This window comes from Ovis aries, chromosome 7, assembly GCF_016772045.2.
Source record: "Ovis aries strain OAR_USU_Benz2616 breed Rambouillet chromosome 7, ARS-UI_Ramb_v3.0, whole genome shotgun sequence".
Taxonomy (NCBI): domain Eukaryota; kingdom Metazoa; phylum Chordata; class Mammalia; order Artiodactyla; family Bovidae; genus Ovis; species Ovis aries.
In genome coordinates this window covers 68,414,917-68,436,059 of record NC_056060.1, presented here as the reverse complement: position 1 = coordinate 68,436,059, position 21,143 = coordinate 68,414,917, and the positions used below count along the sequence as shown (strand labels likewise).

The 21,143-nt window shown below is 42.6% G+C and overlaps 2 protein-coding genes across 6 annotated transcripts in view; one reads left to right on the top strand and one right to left on the bottom strand.

Moving 5' to 3' along the window:
* Positions 1-21,143, top strand: part of ARMH4 (armadillo like helical domain containing 4) — a 258,708-nt gene that overhangs the window by 208,866 nt on the left and 28,699 nt on the right. The gene's annotated exons all lie outside the window — the stretch shown is intronic.
* Positions 5,247-6,251, bottom strand: LOC114115623 (mitochondrial import receptor subunit TOM20 homolog). Its single transcript, XM_027971896.3, has one exon. It carries the CDS (start codon positions 6,136-6,138, stop codon positions 5,701-5,703), a length of 438 nt encoding a protein of 145 aa, XP_027827697.1. The 5' UTR covers positions 6,139-6,251; the 3' UTR covers positions 5,247-5,700.

Below are 21,143 nucleotides of genomic sequence, written 5' to 3'. Positions count from 1 at the left end.
TGTGTGTGGTGTTACATGGGGAAGTGGGTTACAAGTATGAGAACTGGATTCTAGGACATAGGATGCCAGGATCAAGCCGTGGAGAAGGACCTGACATATTCCAGGCAGGACTTCAGAGCCTGGCCTGTGAGCTGGGACTCAGGGGAGGTCTCTGGTCCTAGACTGGGCAGTCAAACAGAATGGAAAATCTGGAGACTCTGGACCGAGCCAGCACAGGGCTAGGGAGTAAGGGCTGTGAGGGATGAGCTAGAGTCCTCTCTAAGCCTGCCCTGGGCCAGGTTAATCATGCAGGAAACTCACAGGGGTGGGAGTACAACCTGGAATCTGGAATGGGAATTAATTCTAAGCCTCACCAAATAGGGCTGAGGGGCCTAAGCATGGACTGTTGGTGCGGGCTGTCTCTGCCATCTTTACCTTGGAAACCAAAGCTAAGGCTGCATTAGTGGTCCCAGCTGGGAAGGCCCGGAGAGGGAGAACCAGGGAAAATAAAGCTAACAGATGGATGTCCATTATGGCTTGTGACCATGGGAAAGACACACAGAGGAAGTTTGGGAATACGGGAACTCTGAAACATCTTTACTTTGCACATTTGCTGAACATGCTCTGTGAAAACCCCCTTGCCAGCCCCCAAAGCCTTTGAGATACCTTTCTTCATTGCTGTGAAGAGCAGTCACCTTTTTTCTGCTGGAAAGGTATTTTGAAAATGATAATTCTGACTCAGAAATGCTCCTTGTGGCTGCCTTATTTTCATATCTCTTTTTAAAATCTTTTTTTATGGTGTTTAAAGTCACATAATAAAAAACATACTATTTTAACTGTGTTTAACTGTACCATCAGTGGCACTAAGTACATTCATGTTATTGTACAGCTCTCACCATTGTCCATTCATCTCCCAAATTTTTCATCTTCCTAAACTGAACCTCTGTCCCCATTAAACACTAACTCCCCGTTCCCCCTCAGTACTCCCCCCCCCCCCCCCCACACCCCCACCGACCCCTGGACTATACTTTTCTGACTCTGAATTTGACTATTATAGGTATCTCATATAAGTGGGATCAAACAGTATTTGTCTGCACCTATTGTATATTGGAATGCATTTTAACTTAATATATGTCCTTAACCAAATTCATTGGATATAGTTCATAGGGTTGATCTACAAGATCAAAGTTACATTTGTCCATTTATTCCTTGTTAGCGATATTTGGATCTAAGACTCACAAAACTTGCAGTTCGTAGTGATCAAACCACAGTTTTAGAGGACTAATTGTTATTGAAAAGAACAGATATTTTCAAAAGTTTTATACCTCTACCAGACTTTTATCAGTCTTTGCTGATGGCAGTCAATTTTTCTGTTAGAATTAGGACCAAATTGCCTTCCACGAGTTCAACAGCAAATTTGTGCAGTAGGGGTACAAAGTCAAGAACAAGCTATTCCCTATTAGTGACAAAGAGTTATGAGGAAGTAACTGCAAAGCTGACTCATTCATGCTGCTTTTACTACCCTGTTTAGGAGACTCTGGAGATGAATTATTCAGTCTTTTCAGTGTAGGCAGACGAATGAAACAGTGAATACAATACAGCTCAGGAGAAGTTGAAGTAAAGGTGAAATTGTGATTGTATTAAGTAAGATTCAAAAATGAATTCAATATTGATTAAAATGAGCTATAAGCCAGTGGACTTACTATGAAGACATAGAAGGCATCTTTCCTCTTTGTAGACTGTAGGACAGTTTTATGCTTCAGTTGGTCAGAGTCTCACTTTGTTTTCTGTATGTGGACAACATGGTTTAGACTGTAAATATCCTCCTGACAGATCCTGTTACTTAGCTTTTCAATTGCTTGAAATCTGGAGCTGTGGTCACAAGGAGTCCACCAGTCTGTTCATAAATAACCAGAGAACTCACATATAATGCAGCATCCAGGGTTTTATATTCTGCACACATCGAAGGATGCTAGCTTTGGAAAGATCAAGAGAGTGTCAGATTTTTCCTGTGCATTAATAGCTCTGGTTCTGGTCAAAGTCCATAGATTCCGGTTGGTCGTTAATTCCCCATAAATGCATAATGCAGAGAGAGTTATTGCTTCAAAGGGTTTTCAGTAGCATAGTTTTGGTGAGTGATGTGGTGTGAATTGTTTTTTACAGGGTACTTTTGAGATGATTAGTGTTCTAAACATTCGTTGAGTCATGCCAACAGACCATTTGGAACCCTTTCTGCAGGCAGCAGCTAAAGAGACATTTTCAATCTCCCTTCCCCAGTCCTTGGGAAGGCGTACTTAATGTAGAAGACTGGCTGTAAATGTTGACTTTAAAATTGGAGCTCTCCCTGTGATGAAATTGAGCATCCTTGCCATGGCACTTCTGAAATCTTGCCCCCGTTTCTACAATGACCTCACTGTCTGATGTAGGATAAAGGGTTGGCAAAGTGGCCTAGTGTCATTCAGCGAGTCCATCAAGAGCATGACCTCCCAGATTTATATGTACCGTGGGAAACATGAAGCACCAGAAGGGCCATTTAAATATTTTATACAGCCTTCTCCTGTTCCTGAAGACTCTCAGCTTTAACCTGTGCTAATGCAGCTCTCTCATGTTGATCATTTATACCCCACAAAACCTGCTCTTCGTGTCTGTAGGATTTAAATTGTCTGCTCTTCCTACCTCTGTCCGCCACATTACTCAGCATTAAAGAGCCATACTGTGGGAATCTGTCACCTCTTTCATGAGTCTTTAGGGCTTATCCCGAAGACTATTCTTCTCTTTAAATGCTATGGCCTATGGTAGAATATTCCTATGATTATTCTTTAATTTACTGCTTTAAAAAATTAAAATGTAGTTAATCTACAACGACATGTTAGTTTCACCTGTACAGCAAAGTGATTCAGTGTACTGCTTTCTGAGCAAGGCTGCAATGAAAACCAGTGGTAGAAAAGAGCCAACTTTCCGACTTTTCCATTCTGGACTGTCTTCCTTTGCTAAAGAAAAACGGAGAACCAGATGTGAATAGGAGATAGGGTAATGATCTCTGACGCTCTGAAACTCCATGCATTTGAGTTTATGGGCGTGCTGTGGCTGTTTTCTGTTTTTCATTTTAACTTTTATACTATGTTACGTCTTTAGACCTGCCCAACCCTCATTTCTCCAGTAAGGTCTGCTCAGTTCAGATTTGAGAGTAAAAGATTGTTCCTATAAGTGGTGGTGTGTAACAGTTGGGTCTTTGTATGTCTGCTGCAGACTGCTAGAGCTGTTTCTTTAACAATCATCTGGTTCAGGTAATGCATTTTCCCCCAGGGGACACAGACTTTGAGAAGCTAAATAGCTTGGCCAGAGCTATAACTTGTGAAAAATCCCAGCTCTCTTGTCTCTTGGCCCAGTGTTTCTGGCCACCACATCTAGCTGCTACACCTATTTTATTCACTTGTCCCTGTCTATCAACACACACACATGCAGGAACTGAGCTAATGCAAAGTGATACTTTTCTATTTTTAAAAAATTTTATTGAAATATAGTTGATATACAATATTGTGTTAGTTTCTAGCATACAGCAAAGTGAGTCGTATATATTTGGCTTCCCTGGTGGTTCATTGGTGAAGAATCCACCTGCCAATGCTGGAGACATTTGATCCCTGGGTTGGGAAGATCCCCCTGGGGAAGGAAATGGCAACCCACTCCAGGGAAATCCCATGAACAGCGGAGCCTGTCTGGCTACAGTCTGTGGGTTCTCAGAAGAGTTGAACACAACTTAAGCAACAGCGTGTGTGTGTGTGTGTGTGTATGTGTGTGTGTGTGTGTGTGTGTGTATGTAATTCTTTTCTGTTATGGTTTTTAAACAAATGTTTATTTATTTATTTATGGTTGTTCTGGGCTTCGCTGGTGGCTCAGCTGGTAAAGAATCTGCCTGCATTGCGGGAGACCTGGGTTGGGAAGATCCCCTGGAGGAGGGAAAGGCTATCCATTCCAGCATTCTGGCCTGGAGAATTCCATGGACTGTATAGTCCACGGGGTTGCAAAGAGTTGGACATGACTGAGTGACTTTCGCTTTCATGGCTGAGCTGGGTCTTGGTTGCTGCATGTGGGCTTTCTCTACATGTGGAGAGTGGGGGCTACTCTCTAGTTGTGGTGTCTGGGCTTCTCACTGGGGTGGCTTCTCTTGTTGCAGAGCATGGGCTCTAGCGGGTCTGGGCTTCAGTAGTTGTGACCTGTAGGCTCTAGAGCACAGACCGAGTAGTTTTGGCTCACGGGCTTAGTTGTCCCACGACATGTGCGATGTTTCCAGAGCAGGGATCAAACTGGTGTCTCCTGCATTGCAAGGTGAATTCTTAACCATTGGACCACCAGTGAAGCCCTCCATTATGGTTTGTTACAGGACATTGAATATAGTTCCCTGTGCTGTACAGTAGGTCCTTGTTGTTTATCTATTTTACATATAGTAGTTTGTATCTGCCAATCACCAACTCCTAATTTATTCCCCCCCCATCCTTATTTTCCTTTGGTAACCATAAGCTACTTCTTAAGTAGGAAACTATCAGACTTCTTTTTTTTTTTTTTTTTAAGTACCAAGGATCTTTATTCTTAGGTCTGGTATTTAATCTGTGGCTATAGGATGTCACTATTTAGAGAATAAAAGGTCCCATTATCTTCATTCAAGTCTTCAGCCACAAAGTTACACCTTATTCTCATACAAGATAAGGGTTGGTAGGGGATTAAAGAGGTACACTCAGGATAAAAGCAAAAGGGAACACACACTTTTACAAGCATATCGTCCCAGTTACCGTGAAGGTTACGTTTCAGGTTAATTTACCAAAGTAGTGACAGAACCATGATTTCAGTGAAAATCAACACGTTATACCTTTAAAAAAAACAATTCAGGAATACTAAGTCAGGCAAGCATGCAAAATTTAGAGTATAAAAAAATGCAAGGGCTGGCTGCCCAAACAGGTATTTCCCTCATAAAGAGGGATTTGAAAATGCTGCACAGAACCAAAGGAATTAGAAGCTGAATTAGCAGACCCATTTCCTCAGTCTATATATGAGGCAAGTGGGCAGACATTAACTGGTAAAGCTTACTCAGCCAGATGAAGAATGTATAGCATCTAATTCCTGGTGCTATCCGCAACTACATGTATCTAAAATACAAGGAGATAAATATCCAGAATACATCAAACCCACTGATTTAAAGAAAATATTTCAAGGGAGGGGGTGAAGTTGTTATTATAGCATAGCAGCACATTACACATATTTAAGAGATTAAATGGAAAGAAATAATCTCTTATTTTAATGCTCAGTTTTGATCAACACAAGTTTCCAGCCAACTTTCTGATGTAGAGCAAAACAAGTATATTCTTTAGTTTTCTTCTACATTTTTTGGGGCCTTTCAAAACCGAGCACTGGGTATTTTTAATGTAATGGGATGTTATATGTACATTCTAATTACACATTTTAGGAATAAACAAAATGCATATTTCAGTAATTCATAGTGTATTTATAAAAAGAAAAGCTCTCTATCAAAATACACTTTTCACTGGGAAAAATAAATAAAACAGACAAATGGATCTACACAAAGTAAAAATTAACTTTGGTAGACGTCACTGTGGAGGACAGTCCATAACAAGCTTATCTGCCCTTACTCCCCCAGAGCCGATCATCTTCTGAGTTAAGATTTTAGAAATATGTTTTAATTGAGATCATTATGTTGACATTTGTTTCTCATTCCACATCATCTTCAGCCAAGCTCTGAGCACTTACAATTCTCTGACTAATTGTCGGGAGCTTAGTCAAAAGCATCTGGAACACTGGTGGTGGGAGAGTTTGCTGCAACACTTGCAGTAACTGCTGCGGCTGTCCACACACAGCAATCGCATTCGTCAGATGGTCCACGCCCTTCTCATATTCACCTTGAGCTAGTAATTCTTCACCAAGCTGTATTTCTTCTAGAAAGAATTTCTGAACGGCTTCAGCATCTTTAAGGTCAGGTAACTTGGAAAGCCCAGCTCTCTCCTTGGCAAGCTTTTGTTTCTTTCTTCGTTCTCGCAGCCTGTTCTTGAAGTTGGGGTCACTCCGTCTCTTGCGGTCGAAGTAAATGCAGTAACCGATGAAAAGGGCCCCGCACACGCCGGCGGCGATGGCGCTGTTCCGGCCCACCATCTTCTCTCCACCGAGGAGCCGGGTCGGCTGCGGCGGGGCCCTAAAAGAAGCCGTTGACCGCGAAGACCCAGATCCGAGTGCGCGGCTCCGTCCCGACGCCCGCCGCCCGCCGCGAGGGACGCGGAAAGCTATCAGACTTCTTATTACAGCTTTTATACCATTTAATTGAACCCCACTTTGATTATGTTATATTGATTATAGTCTATATTGCTTAGGGTAAGGCTGGATGTTTACAGCAAAAATATCCCCAAATAATTCACTGGTTTAAAAAATAGAGAAGATTAATTCTTTCTTACATGGAAGTCCGAAGTGTGAATCCCAGGTTGTTAGGCTTTTCCACAGATGTCAGGGATGCAGGTTCATTTTTTAAAAAAGATGTTTAGTTATCTATTTATTTGGCTGTATCAGGTCTTTAGTTGTGGCACATGAACTCTTAGTTGTGGCGTGTGGAATCTAGTTCACTGACCAGGGGTTGAACCTGGGCCCCCTGCATTGGGAGTGTGGAATCTTAGACACTGGACCATCAGGGAAGTCTACAGATTCCTGTTTTTAAGTGGCTGCTCTGACATCCAGTAGGATGGTGTTGGTGTTGGGGATGCAGTTGGTGAGAACGGGAAGGAGGGTGTGAAGGAGGCACTTCTGGGCCCCAGAGTCACATAGGTCACTTTCACTGATATTTCATTGGCTACAACTTAGTCACAGAGCCAGCTCTAAGTGCAAAATAATAGAAAATCAGGGCTTCTGGGCAGCACATGCCCAGATACAGCTCTTTCGTTACAGAAGGGGAGAATGGATTTTGTGGACAACCAACACTGCCACAGAGCTTGAGTCCAGGAAGCCAGCAGTGCTGAGGGCTGTGTGTGTGGTGAGTTGTTGACCAGGACCTGGACTTCTCACTGTGTTTCGTCTGGAGATTTGCATCATGACTTTGGCTAAAGCAGCTAACCCCGTGCACTTCCGTTTCCTTAGCAGGAAGGAAGAACCTGGGATTGATGGACTCCAAGGTTCCTTCCAGTGCTGGGAAACCCTGTCTGACCTCTTATCTTCAGGGATCTCTTTCTCTTTTAAGCATCTCTTCACTGTGCATCTCATGACAAAAAACTCTTGCAGTTTTGTTAGGAGCTTTTATTTCATCTCATGAAACTACGTGCTTTGTAAGGGAACAAGTTTATCTTTCTGTCCCTATAGCACTTTGCAGGTATCAGAAGATCAAAAATATTTCTGGGTTGGCTGATTGGTTGGTTGATAATTGTGGTCCCTGGGAGCTCATTGGAAGAAGAAACTGCAGATATGAAGTACCGCAGACTGATTTTCTCTGGGAGGGAAGCAGAACTCAGAGAATAACCTCTAAGCTTTTTCCTGTGCTCATAGTTTATGATTCTGTGACTCAGCAGCTCTGGAGTTGGGAAGAATCCCATCTCAGTTCCCTCCAGTGACATTCCCTCTAAAAGTTTTTTATCATCAGGTTGAATATCTGGATAAAAGTTTCCATCTCCTCCAGTGGCTTCTACAAGGTCAACCTGATACATATGAAGCTTTGAAAGAAAATATTCTCACCTCCCTGAATAGAGCTGTAATTTTAAGTCCTTTAGAGTTTCAGGCAAGGGTCTGAGTCCTCATAGGATATTAAAATGCAGGGCCATACAATTTGCTGAGCCTTGGAATTACATTTTGTACATTTAAATTCTAAAACAAAGCCCTCAGAGATTCACTTTAGAAACAGCGTGTCAAGCATTTATTCTATGAAAATCTGAGCCCCTGTTTTGAAGTCTACATCCATCATGTTATTACTGGTGGGCAGTGACTGAGCGCCAAATAATGCAAAACAGTGCTTCTCCAGATTTTATGGAGCATTTGAATCACTGGGGATCTGGTTAAAGTGCAGATTCTGACATAGTAGAATCTGTGCAGTGGCCCCTGAGATTCTGCATTTCTAACAAGCTCCCATGGGATGCAGTGATGCTGGTCTGTGGCTCAAGCTTTGAGCAAGGATGTAAGGAATGTTTCCTATTAACATAGCACTTTAAAGATGCTCTGCTCTTATTAATTAAATATGAGGTAATTATGTTGCCTCATATTCAGGTTATTTGCATATATGATCCCTTTAAGATGGTGAGATCCTGAAATCCAGGCAAGAGCCCTATTTATTTCACCTCACTTTCTCCTATGAATTTAACATACTGTCATGCATTTCAGGCTTCCCTGATGGCTCAGCAGGTGAAAGAATCCACCTGCAGTGCAGGAGATGCAGGAGATGTGGGTTTGATCCCTGGGTTGGGAAGATCCCCTGGAGAAGGAAATGGCTATCCACTCCAGTATTCTTGCCTGTGAAATCCCATGGACAGAGGAGCCTGGTGGGCTACAGTCCAAAGGTTCACAAAGAGCTGGCCACAACTGAGCATGAACGGTAGTATATCATGTATTTTACAAGCCCTTAAATGATTTTTTAAATGAATGATTGACAAGTTTAACTGAATACTTGTTTTGTTCCAAGTATCAAGTTTATCTGTTTGACCTGGGACATTGTTGCTTTCTGTATCAGAATTAATACATGAGAAGAAATGTAGCCTGGTAGAGGATCACATTGGAAATACTTTTTCTTCCTGCTCTATTTTCCTCTCCATTGAGGTATGCCTTAGCACATGGCTTGAGCATCCTCAGGATGCTCAAGGAAGCTTGAGTTTCCTCCAGGAAGTCACAGCCACCTTTCAATTGAAATCACCAGGCTTCCATCACTTTTCCCATATAGCAGTGGCAGTGTGGTCTGGGCATTTCTTGGGTGAGGGGGCATTCATGGTCTGACCCAGGACAGATGGAAAGTAATGAGTGTGTTTGGTTGTCCTGGACTAGACCCAAATGAAATCAAAGGACATAAGTGGTGAGCCATGAAAAATTATATTTTTAACTAAGTTTTAAGTGTGATATTTTTGTGTTTGAACTGTCATAAACACACTGTATATAATACTACAGGCCTTGATAGCTTTACTGGCAAGTGACATTCCTCCATAATTGTCTTAGGGAAAAAAAAAGAATGTCCTTGGATGTTATATCATCAAGAAGCCGAATGTATATTAACCTGATAGGTAACTAACCCTTCATTGCACATTTCACTATGGCTTCAAAAGCTTTCTCATCCCTCTGCTGGCCGATGTAGACACTGAGAGGAGTGGAAAGTGGCCTTGATAATGCTGTAGAATCGGTGCTGCCAGTCTCCACGTGAGAAGTGAATTGGTTTATGTGATCATTCACACCAGACCTTCTTGGTTCCATCCTCCATAGGGCATGACGTCTCAGATACTAATTTCTCATTATCCTAACTCTTAAGAGGCTAAACCTTTTTTGACTCTCTAGGATTTACAGTCTAGCATATGATAACATATTTATAACATGTCTAACACAAAAATTAAAGTCATTACACAAAGACACATGCATGGTTGTTGCATGAGGATGGTGACTGATGTGACCTGTAACACATGTCAACATTCTTAACTAACTAAGTTTATGGAAACTTAGGTGAGAATCCTGCATGCTCCCTGACACAGTGACTGCCCTCTCAACACCTACATTTTAGTGGGAGGGAAGGGAATAGAGATTAATCAAGCAATCACCAGTCTTTAAATTACTGTTGTGATTAAGACCATAAGGAGATTAGGTAGCCAGAGATCTTATAGCAGAGGTCCTGACCTGAGGGGGATCAGACAAGGCTTCCTGTGGCCATGTGTTTATGAATTCAGATGTGTAGGAAATGGGTAGTATGGGCTAAGAAAGGAGCATATCAGGCAAAGCAAACTGAATTGTTCAGGCTAGAGGCAGGAAGAAGTATTTGAGGACCTGAAAGAAGGCAGGTGTCCTGGAGTTAAAAGGAAGCAGAGGAAGGCTAGTGAACCTGACAGGGACCAGACTCTGCAAGACCTTGCTGCCCGGGTTAAGGATTGGGGATTTCTTCCTGTGAGTAGTGAGATGCCGTAGAAGGGTTCTGATGTGCTATTTGAATTCTGAAGGCATTGCTCTGGCTGCAGAATGTATTGTAGGGGATGCTGTACAAGGAGTGGCCGTGGAGTAAAGGTGAGCAGGAGCAGATGCTGGGAAGCCAGCAAAGGGCTTGCTACAGTCAACTGGGCAAGAAGGAGACTGGCTTTTGCTGGGACAGAGAAGAAAATGGATGGATTCGGAGTGATTTAAGAGACAGAATCAAAAAGTCTTCATGGCTATTGGATTTTGGGAGAGAGAGATAAAAAGTGCTAAAGATGACCCAGAGGGTTCTGGCTGATGCAGTTGGGTGGATAATGGTGTCATTACTGAGGTGGGGAAGACCAGGGTATGAGCCAAATTAGGGATAGAGTAAGTTGTGGAGAGGGGGAGAGATTACTGGTTAAATTTTGGGTACATGGAAAGCCCTTAAAGGAGAGATTTATCTGGAGTTTAGAGGAGAAACTGAGCTGGAGCTATCCATTTTGCAGTCGTCGGCACTGGATGATAACTGATGCCAGGGGAGTAGATGATATTGCTTAGGGAGCAAGTTTAGAGGGAGAAGGATAATGACATGGAACGGGACCTGGGGAAGCTTTAGTAATCCAAGGATGAGACAGAGTCAGTCAAACCCCCAAAGGAGACTGAGGAAGAGTAAACTGAGAGGTACGGGGAAGTGTGATGTCACAGAAGCCAAAGGAGGGGCCTGTTTCAAGACGGGAGAGTGGCTGAGCAAATGCAGCCGAGAGGCAGGCAGACCAGCCAACAGGTCTGAAAATCCTGGGCTGAAAAGCTCTGAAATCAAGAGATAGTGCATATACCCCCTCCCTCTTTTTTATTTTTGAAATTTATTTATTTTTTAATTGAAGGATAATTACTTTACACATTTTATTGTTTTCTGTCAAACCTCACCATGAATCAGCCATAGATATACATATATCCCCTCCCTCTTGAACCAATATTTGTATATCTATGGCTGACTCATGGTGAGGTTTGACAAAAACAATAAAATTCTGTAACGTAATTATCCTTCAATTAAAAAAAGAGATAGTGCATATCAGGTATCTGTAGAAAGTTCCCAGGGACCTAGCACTTCCTCAGCTTCCTTTTGTGAAATGGGGATGGCAGTAGAGTTGTTCTGAGAACTGCATGGCATGTGTGCAGAATACTCAGCACAGAGCTGGCAACCAGTAAGCACACAGTTAGCTGATATAAGAATAATCAAAAGTGTTATGGAGAAAATGAGAGTTAGAGAGACTGGGGTCAGGGGAGCAGATGGCATTGGGCCTAGTCTGGCTAGAGCTTGGTTTTTATCTGGGAAGGTGCTGGGAATAACCTGAGTGGGAGATGACCAAAGCCTGGGATAAGGTCAGGGCAGTTGAGGGAGCAGAGAACTTTTAAGATAGTGTGTCAGAACTTTGATAGTAGGCTGGGATAAAACAGCGAAGTTGAACGTTGTTTTTTGAACATTCAGGCTTACAATATTCTAAAATTTTCTCTTAGTTTTAGTGTGTTTAATTTTGAGTTGTTAACTCGTTAGTAAGCCTAGGATATCTTTTAAAGAATGCTCTAAGAAACTCAGTTGGGTGGAAGCAATAGGCAGTGTCAGCTTGTCTACTGATGTATAGTGAAGGAAGGCTGAAGACCAAGGGAGAAGCCAGATGGACCTCCAGAGGCCGAAGGAGCATGTTGAATTCAGAGAAAGTGAAAGCGTTAGTCACTCGGTTGTGTTCAACTCTTTGTGACTACACGGACTGTAACCTGCCAGGCTCCTCTGTCCATGGAATTCTCCAGGCAAGAATACTGGAGTGGGTTGCTGTGCGCCTCTCCATGGGATCTTCCCGACCCAGGGATTGAACCGGGGTCTCCCATATTGCTGGCAGATTCTTTACTGTCTGAGCCACCAGGGAAGCCCCTTGAATTTGGAGAAAGAGTATTTAAATCCAGAATGGTGATGCCCTGAACTGAAAAGGACATCGATTGTTGTAACAAATGATGACCCATTTTATCAAAAGTTGTGAAGAGGCTAAAGAGTTTCCTCTATTCCATCAATGTTATCCATAAGAATATATTAGCTCTGCAAGTACAGTCACTTTTTTTTCCTTTGGTGGAACTATCACCGTTATAATTTTAGTTGTGTGAACATTGCATCAGTTGAATACTTAGTAGTCTTGTTCTGGACCAGTGACATTCTAGACTGTGTAGACAGTAATTGAGTGCATCCCTCTGGTAAGGGTGACTCTGTATCTAAGTTTTGTGGCGTCTGTTGGCTTCCTGACCAGGCCCATCCTGGGGAGTGTGAAGCTGCTGCTGAGAATATATGACTTTTTTTTCTTTTGCTGTGTTAGGGCTGTTTGATTAATTTGATATTTTATGAAGTCATCAATTGGCCCTCAACATGAATTTGGTTAGTTTTACCATCATCTTTTAGTGCTGCTCTTCAAACTGCATTATTTATTTGCTGAGCTGCCACAGATTTTGCATTGCTAAAGATCATTGGCAGGAGCACAGGGATAAATATTATTAGATTCAATAACCGTCTCTTTCCAAAGAGAACTTTGGACCCTTTCAGGTGTCTGATCAGCCAAAGTTGCATTCCTGAAAGAGATGCTGCCTAACTTTATAGTATATGAAGAACAATGAAAATCTTTCTTTTATTTGTAAAATTATCCTTAATGAATGTCCTTCATTCCTAGTTCATTGCTGTTTGTGACGTGTCGTAAAGTGAAGGAGTTTAATGCCACTTTACCTAGCTCTGTTCCCTCCTTTTAAGTTGACTCACCTTATAATGAAAAAGGCAGAACCGGTGGCTGCCAGAGGCTAAGGAGAGATGGAAGTGAGGAGCTGTTGTTTAATGGGTATAGATTTCAGTTTTGGAAGATGAAAAAGATCTGGAGATCCATTGTTACAACAATCAGAATATGTGTAACACTATTGAACTGTACATTTAGAAAAGGTTTAAGATGGTAAGTTTTATATTTTGTGTGTATGTATGAGAAATATCAATAACCTCAGATATACAGATGACACCATCCTTATGGAAGAAAGTGAAGAGGAACTAAAAAGCCTCTTGTTGAAAGTGAAAGAGGAGAGTGAAAAAGTTGGCTTAAAGCTCAACATTCAGAAAACGAAGATCATGGCATCCGGTCCCATCACTTGATGGCAAATAGATGGGGAAACAGTGGAAACAGTGTCAGACTTTATTTTTTTGGGCTCCAAAATCACTGCAGTTGGTGACTGCAGCCATGAAATTAAAAGACGCTTACTCCTTGGAAGGAAAGTTATGACAAACCTAGATAGCATATTCAAAAGCAGAGACATTACTTTGCCAACAAAGGTCCCTCTAGTCAAGGCTATGGTTTTCCAGTGGTCATGTATGGATGTGAGAGTTGGACTGTGAAGAAAGCTGAGCGCCAAAGAATTGATGCTTTTGAACTCTGGTGTTGAAGAAGACTCTTGAGAATCCCTTGGACTGCAAGGAGATCCAACCAGTCCATTGTAAAGGAGATCAATTCTAGTTTCCTCAGTGTGTATGCCCAGCAGTGGAATTGCTGGGTCATAAGGCAGTTCTATTTCCAGTGTTTTAAGGAATCTCCACACTGTTCTCCATAGTGGCTGTACTAGTTTGCATTCCCACCAACAGTGTAAGAGGGTTCCCTTTTCTCCACACTCTCTCCAGCATTTATTGCTTGTAGACTTTTGGATCACAGCTATTCTGACTGGTGTGAAATGGTACCTCATTGTGGTCTTGATTTGCATTTCTCTGATAATGAGTGATGTTGAGCATCTTTTCATGTGTTTGTTAGCCATCTGTATGTCTTCTTTGGAGAAATGTGTATTTAGTTCTTTGGCCCATTCTTTGATTGGGGCATTTATTCTGGAATTGAGCTGCAGGAGTTGCTTGTATATTTTTGAGATTAGTTGTTTGTCAGTTGCTTCATTTGCTATTATTTTCTCCCATTTCAAAGGCTGTCTTTCACCTTGCTTATAGTTTCCATTGTTGTGCAGAAGCTTTTAAGTTTAATTAGGTCCCCTTTGTTTATTTTTGCTCTTATTTCCAATACACACCGAGGAAACCAGAATTGAAAGAGACACGTGTACTCCAGTGTTCATCGCAGCACTGTTTATAATAGCCAGGTCCTGGAAGCAACCTAGATGTCCATCAGCAGATGAATGGATAAGAAAGCTGTTGGACATATACACAATGGAGTATTACTCAGCCATCAAAAGAATATATTTGAATCGGTTCTAATGAGATGGATGAAACTGGAGCCGATTATACAGAGTGAAGTAAGCCAGAAAGAAAAACACCAATACAGTATACTAACACATATGTATGGAATTTAGAAAGATGGTAACGATAACCCTGTATGCAAGACAGCAAAAGAGACGCAGATGTACAGAACAGACTTTTTGACTCTGTGGGAGGGAGAGGGCGGGATGATTTGGGAGAATGGCATTGAAACATGTATAATATCATATAAGAAATGAATCTCCAGTTTAGGTTTGATGCAGGATACAGGATGCTTGGGGCTGGTGCACTGGGATAACCCAGAGGGATGGTATGGGGAGGGAGGTGGGAGGGGGGTTCAGGAGAGGGAATTTATGTACACCCATGGTGGATTCGTGTTGATATATGGCAAGATCAATACAGTATTGTAAAGTAAAAAAAATTTTTTTTAAATAAAAGAGTCCTGGGTGTTCTTTGGAAGAAATGATGCTAAAGCTGAAACTCCAGTACTTTGGCCACCTCATGCGAAGAGTTGACTCATTGGAAAAGACTCTGATGGTGGGAGGGATTGGGGGCAGGAGGAGAAGGGGACAACAGAGGATGAGATTGCTGGATGGCATCACCGACTCGATGGACCTGAGTTTGAGTGAACTCCGGGAGTTAGTGATGGACAGGGAGGCCTGGCGTGCTGTGATTCATGGGGTTGCAAAGAGTCGGACACGACTGAGTGACTGAACTGAACTGAGCTGATGCTTGTAATCATAATTTTGAAAAAAACAACAGTGAAACCAAAACAAAAGAAAGAAGTAGGCTCCAACAGAAAATGAGAGTGGGCAAACAGCTGAACTCTTCTTTCTCTGGTTCCTCAGCTGGGCATCTCGTTCCCTCACCCCCAGGACTGTTGCCCCAGGAGTGATTGCAGGTCTCAGTGTCCATGCCTGCTCTCCTTACATTTTTCCCTTTTTTGTTTAACTATTTTTTTCTTTCTGGCTGTGCTGGTTCTTCGTTGCTACTCGAGCCTTTTCTCTAGCTGTGAAGATCAGAGGCCCCTCTCTAGTTGTGGCACACGGCTTCTCATTGTGGCGGCCTCTTTTGTGGAGCGTGGGCCATCTAGGGCATGCGAGCTTCAGTAGTTGCGGCCCCCAGGCTCTAGGGCACAGGCTCAGTAGCTATGGCGCAGGGGCTAAGTTGCTCCATGGTATGTGGGATCTTCCTGGACCAGGGATCGAACCCATGTCTCCTTCATTGGCAAGTGGATTCTTTACCACTGAGCCATCAGCAAAGCCCCTTATGTTCTTCCTTGATCAGTTGCTCACTGTGGGAGAATGCAGTCACTCACATGGTGGATCTCTTTGCCACTGGCTCCACCCAGATCCAATGACTGGAGAAAGAGGAAGGCACGTTTTGAATACTGTAAGATAGGGCTTTGAGGAATGTGGTCCTTCCTGGACTTGCTTGGACTGAACTGAATGCAAGTGAAACAGCCAAGAGCTTAATTTTTTTTAAGTGACCACTATAGATTTTTTTTTTTTGATTGTTTAACTCAAGGTCAAAGATTCAAATTAATACTCCTTCTGTATTCATGGAAATGAATTAACATCAGTTTTCATACAGGCTGACTCCTGTTTTACTGTATGTTTATCTGTTTATTCACTTTATTCTTTGTTTTCTGTTTCTGTATTAATTCCTACATGATCATCCATTCCAGTGGCTTTGGTTGGTATCGTTTTACTAATACATGCCCTTATTAATATATAGTTTTTATAGTGAGTTTGTTTCGGTGCATGTATTTTTAAATTAATTTTTATTGGAATATGGTTGCCTTACAATGTTGTGTTAATTCCTACTGTACAGCAAGGTGAATCAGCTATATGTACACATACGACAGTGACAGTGTTGCTCAGTCATGTCCAGCTCTTTGTGACCCCGTGGGCTGCAGCCCACCAGGCTTCACGGTCCATGGAATTCTCCAGGCAAGAATCCTGGAGTGGATAGCCATTCCCTTCTCCAGGGGATCTTCCCAACCCAGGGATCGAACTGGGGTCTTCTGCATTGCAGGCAGATTCTTTACTGTCTGAGCCACCAGGGATGCCCCATGTATACATATAGTCCCTGTTCATTGGATTTCGTTCCCATTTAGGTTACCACAGAGCATAGAATAGTGTTTGCTGAGCTATACAGTAGGTTCTCATTAGTTATCTGTTTTATATACACAGGGAGGCCTGGTGTGCTGTAGTTCATGGGGTCGCAAAGAGTCGGACACAACTGAGCGACTGAACTGAACAATACCGGATATGTGTCAATCCCAACCTCTCAATTCATCCCTCTCCTGCTTCCCCCTTGGCGTCCATACATTTGTTCTCAAGGTTCAAAAAGTCTGCTTTAGCCTCCACACACTTTGGAGAAGGGTCTTCTCTGTCTCCCCACTTCCCCATGTTGCTACATGTTATTTGCAGGGTTAGACAGTGCTGTACTAACCGCAGTTACCTGGCCAGTAGGAAAATCAAAACACAGAGGAAAAAGTCATCTGAAAAGTGCTCCATTTGAAGCCAACAGTTAGAAGGTGAATGTCATGCTGTGGGACCGGAGATGGAGACAATTTACTGTGAAATCCAGGTTCAGTTCGGTTCTTTTGATGATCTACGTGAGGACCTAGATAGATACAAAAGCATTTCCCCAAAATACCTCTGGGTGGAATCACTCACTCTCCAAGCCATGGGAACTTTGAATCATAAGGGGAACAAACTCGGATTCAGGATCAGAACTCAGCAGTTGAGACTTAAAATAAGTGTTGTTTTTCTTCTTTAGAGCTGCAGTGAAGGTACTTGTGCTGTTGGAATGGTGCGCTTACTCTGTTACACCTCATGTTACTGAATCATCATCCTTGAATATCCTCAGTGGGAACTGAGCGCTCTCCCTGAGCTTCGGCAGTAGTAAAAACACCCCTTAATTAGTTCTTTCCCTCCTTATTTGTGACAGCAGCCCTTGCCATCATAGGGGCTTAACCACTTGTGTTATTCATCCTCACAAGGTCTTCCCTGTAAGATAGACACTCTGTGAAGGCAGAGACTAGGTCTTAGTTATCTCTTTATTCATCCTCCAGCAAGTGCCTGGTCTCAGAGGAAGGTTAATAAATTGTTAAAGTGAGTCAAAACAGAAGATCTATGTAGGTTTATCAGGTTGAAAACATTGCTTCTTCTGGATCTACACCTTTGCTTCTACTTTGTACCATAAAATAAATGCTACTTTTGATATGAAACCATCAGACCTAAAACTTATTGCTGACACAGATGAGGAAAGATCTCTTTGAAAAAAAAATGTGAAATGTGAGTATCTATGATTATGACGTTTTTTTGTAGTTCAGAAACAAGTACGTATATCTTGCAGCAGTGAAAGATCATCTATTCTCTGTGACACAGTTTTCCTTTGATTTTCCTTCAGTTTCTTTCTCTCTCATCAGTGAGGCTTCTTGCTATTTTGATCAAAAGTCCAGTGGGTTGATTTTCTTATTTATGAAGTAAAAGGTTTAATTATGGGCACAAAGCATTTCCAAATTGCATTTGAGTGACTTTCTCTCTTCTTACTCAGTGTCAATCAGTCGCTTAAGAAGAAGACTGCTTTGCTCTCCCGGCTGTAACTTTCACGTGTCATACATCTCTTTCCTCTTCCTCCTCTTGCTTATTATGCTTTCACATTCTTTTTATTTTCTTTCAGTTCTTCTCATTTCCAACATTTCCCTTGTGATTTTTTTTTTTTTGGTTGTTGTTGTTCCCTTCAAGAAAATTGCCCTTTTGTTAAGAAGAAGTGCCAAGATCCCTCCAGAAGCAGACAGGCATAAAGTGCTGATGGCCAAGGTGAACATTCAGATAATTTGAAGGGCAGGATAAAGCCATACTGGTCAGTATTACAAGGATATCTTTTATCGTCACTATACAAACTCAGTTTTCCTTTAAGACAGCCTCCTATTAATTATGTCCAAATAAGGTTTTTGAAAAGCGTGCTATTTAATCTTTTTGCTTCATCTGACATTGAGTCCACAGCAACTAGATGTAGCCTGATGTCTTTGTATTTTTAGAGTGTGAGAAGTAAGTATTAGTTAGGAAAGTTCATTTAAACACCTGGCAGATGACAGGATCAAAGATGCACTTGCTTTGAGGAGGGAGTCTTGGGTTTTTCCTGCGGCGAGCTTTTGTGACAACTCTCCAGAGATCTGAGTGTCACCTTCACCTCTCTTATGAGGGGTCCTCCTGGGCAGCATGTATAAGTTCATACTCCGCTGACTCGGGTTCTTTTGCGCAGGATTCTACTGCAGCTAAATTGGCAACTTGAATATCTTCCTCCCTGTCACATTCAAGGCTGCGTGAGTTTTCCTTTTCTCCTTGGAGAATATTTCTAAGTTCTGTCTCGGTCTGTTTCAGACTCTCTCACTCATCTGGTTTCCTTGGTTTCCACCCTATTGTCATTCACCCAGATTTTCCTACTTGACCCAGCTTTTCTGGGTGGATGCCTCTTTGGGTGGGTTGCCTGGCCTTTTGACTTTGTGAGTCCCTGAGGCCCTTTGTTTCTGTCTCTGTGCAGTGCAGCCTCCTGCCTCACCCAGGCTCCTAGTCAGTGCAACTCATTCCAGCCTGGAACCAGTGCCTCGGGTTCCCAGTAGTTGGGAATAGAGAGATGTCAGACTCTACTATTAATCTCTAATATGAATACGTTAACTTGAAAGTATATGTAATTAGTGATGAAGAGCACAGGCTCTGGAGCCAGACTTCCTGGGTTCAAATCCCAGGTCTGGCCCTTATGAGCTGTGTGATCTTGGGCAGATCACTTCCTCTTTCTTGCCCAGTTCTCTCAGTTCCCAGTTCTTGTTCTTTCTTCCCCAGTTCTGCACAGTGGAGGTACTGGTTGTACCCACTTTACATAGCTGATATGAGGAGTAAACAAGTTAGTTCATAGAAAAGGTTTAGAATGTGTGTCTGCTGTATAGTGAGCACAATATAGTGTTAACTATTGCTAAGAACTTGAAGCCCACATCCACTGAGTTCTGACTCTGTCAGAAAGAAGGCAGGTGGATTAGGTCCATGTTTATCAAAGGCAGGTTCACGAGTTTACTGTGAGAAATTTTAAATCTTGTGCTTGCATTCGGATGCGAATGTGCATCCATCAGGTCACGCATATTTTGGATTACTGGGATGATTCCTTAGAGCTGAGTGTGCCGCGTGATTGCATTGTGTTTATGATCACGTTCTCATGCAGTGAAGGCCATGACATTGAGGCAGGCAGGCAGGCTGCAGGGAGGCAGGCCTGGCAGTGGCTCTTGGAGAGCAGAGGGGAGGGGGGTGGAGTCTCGGGGAGCCCACGCAACCTGAGCCTGCCAGGCTGTCAGGGGCCAGCCCTGCTGCAGTCGGTGCAGCAGCCACATAGCGACTGGTGGTGTCGATTTCGATTTTATTGGGATTGTGTTTAACTTGTGAGTTCGTTGTGGTTTTATAGTCATATAAAAGAGCTATCAGGGTTAGGGGTTTCTATCTAGTCTTAGGGTTGTAGTTATTTAAGTAACACTAGAATAAAAATAGTTTATTAGCACTGGAGGATCATAAGGATTCTTATCTTGTAAAAGGGATCTGCCATATATTCCTGATACTTGAGAAAAACAAGATCAATCAGTGGTTCCCAAATGCCAGTTCACAAATCGTGCTAGTCAGGTTATTAAAGAAAAATACCTTGGGGAACTTGTCAGAAATACAGACCCTTGGGCTGTGTCGTGAAGCTTCTGAGCTGGGCATGTGGATCTGTATTTTTGCTGCATTGCTCAGGTGATTCTGCGAAGCAACAGGTTTTGGCCTCTTTGGAAGCAGTGACTTCTCAATGTTCTTCATGGTCCTAGGACCTTAGGATTCAGTGTCTTCATCTTTAAAATTGAGATAATGGTACTTGTCCCTTTCTTACTGCACAAAAGAGTGGGGAGAATTAATGAGGCAATTTTCATAAGTATTCTTGGAAGAAAAGTATAATTTAAGTGTAATGTATTGAGTCCAGAATTGAACTAGATCATCTCAGCAATGCAGATTGTTACCTCAGAACAAAGAGGAGACTCAGGTCCATAGAGAGCATTGGCAGGCTGAGTTTTGCTACCAGGGTTCCAATTCCCAAAAGTGCTGATCCACCTTTGGCCTGGACTCAAGGCCCATGGAACCCAGCGCCTTACCGTGAGATTTACAAATTAGGGACTCGGTGGTGACAGAGGCAGACAGGCTGGACAGGGAGGTTTCATTTCCTTGAGCTGCATTAACAGAGAACCGTACATTGGGTGACTTAAGAGGAATATACACCCTCACAGTTCTGGAGGCCGTAGGAGAAATCATAGTGTCGGCAGGGTGAACTCCTTGTTGAGGTTCTACATGGGAGTCTGTTCCGTGCTTCTGTCTTAGGGTCTGAGGATCTGGAGAGTCCTTGATGTTCCTTAGCTTGGAGATGCTCCTTAACTTGGAGATGCTCACTCCAGGATCCACTGTCATTGTTCCGTGACCATCTTTTCCCCACGAGTCTCTGTTTTCACATGGTATTCTCTGTTTCTCTCTCCTCTGCTTGCAAGGACACCAGTTATATTGGACTAAGGGTCCCTCCTGCTCTATTATGACTGTTTTTTTAAGATTGTTTTTGATGTGGACCATATTTAAAGTTTTCATTGACTCTGTCACAATACTGCCTCTGGTCTATGTTTTAGTTAGTTGTTTTTTTTTTTGGCCATGAGGTATGTGGGGTCCTAGCTCCCCAACCAGGGATTGAACCCGCACCCCCTGCATTGGAA

Bases quoted from the DNA above. Each gene is read 5' to 3' on its own strand.
- LOC114115623 (XM_027971896.3), bottom strand. From the start codon at position 6,138: ATGGTGGGCCGGAACAGCGCCATCGCCGCCGGCGTGTGCGGGGCCCTT.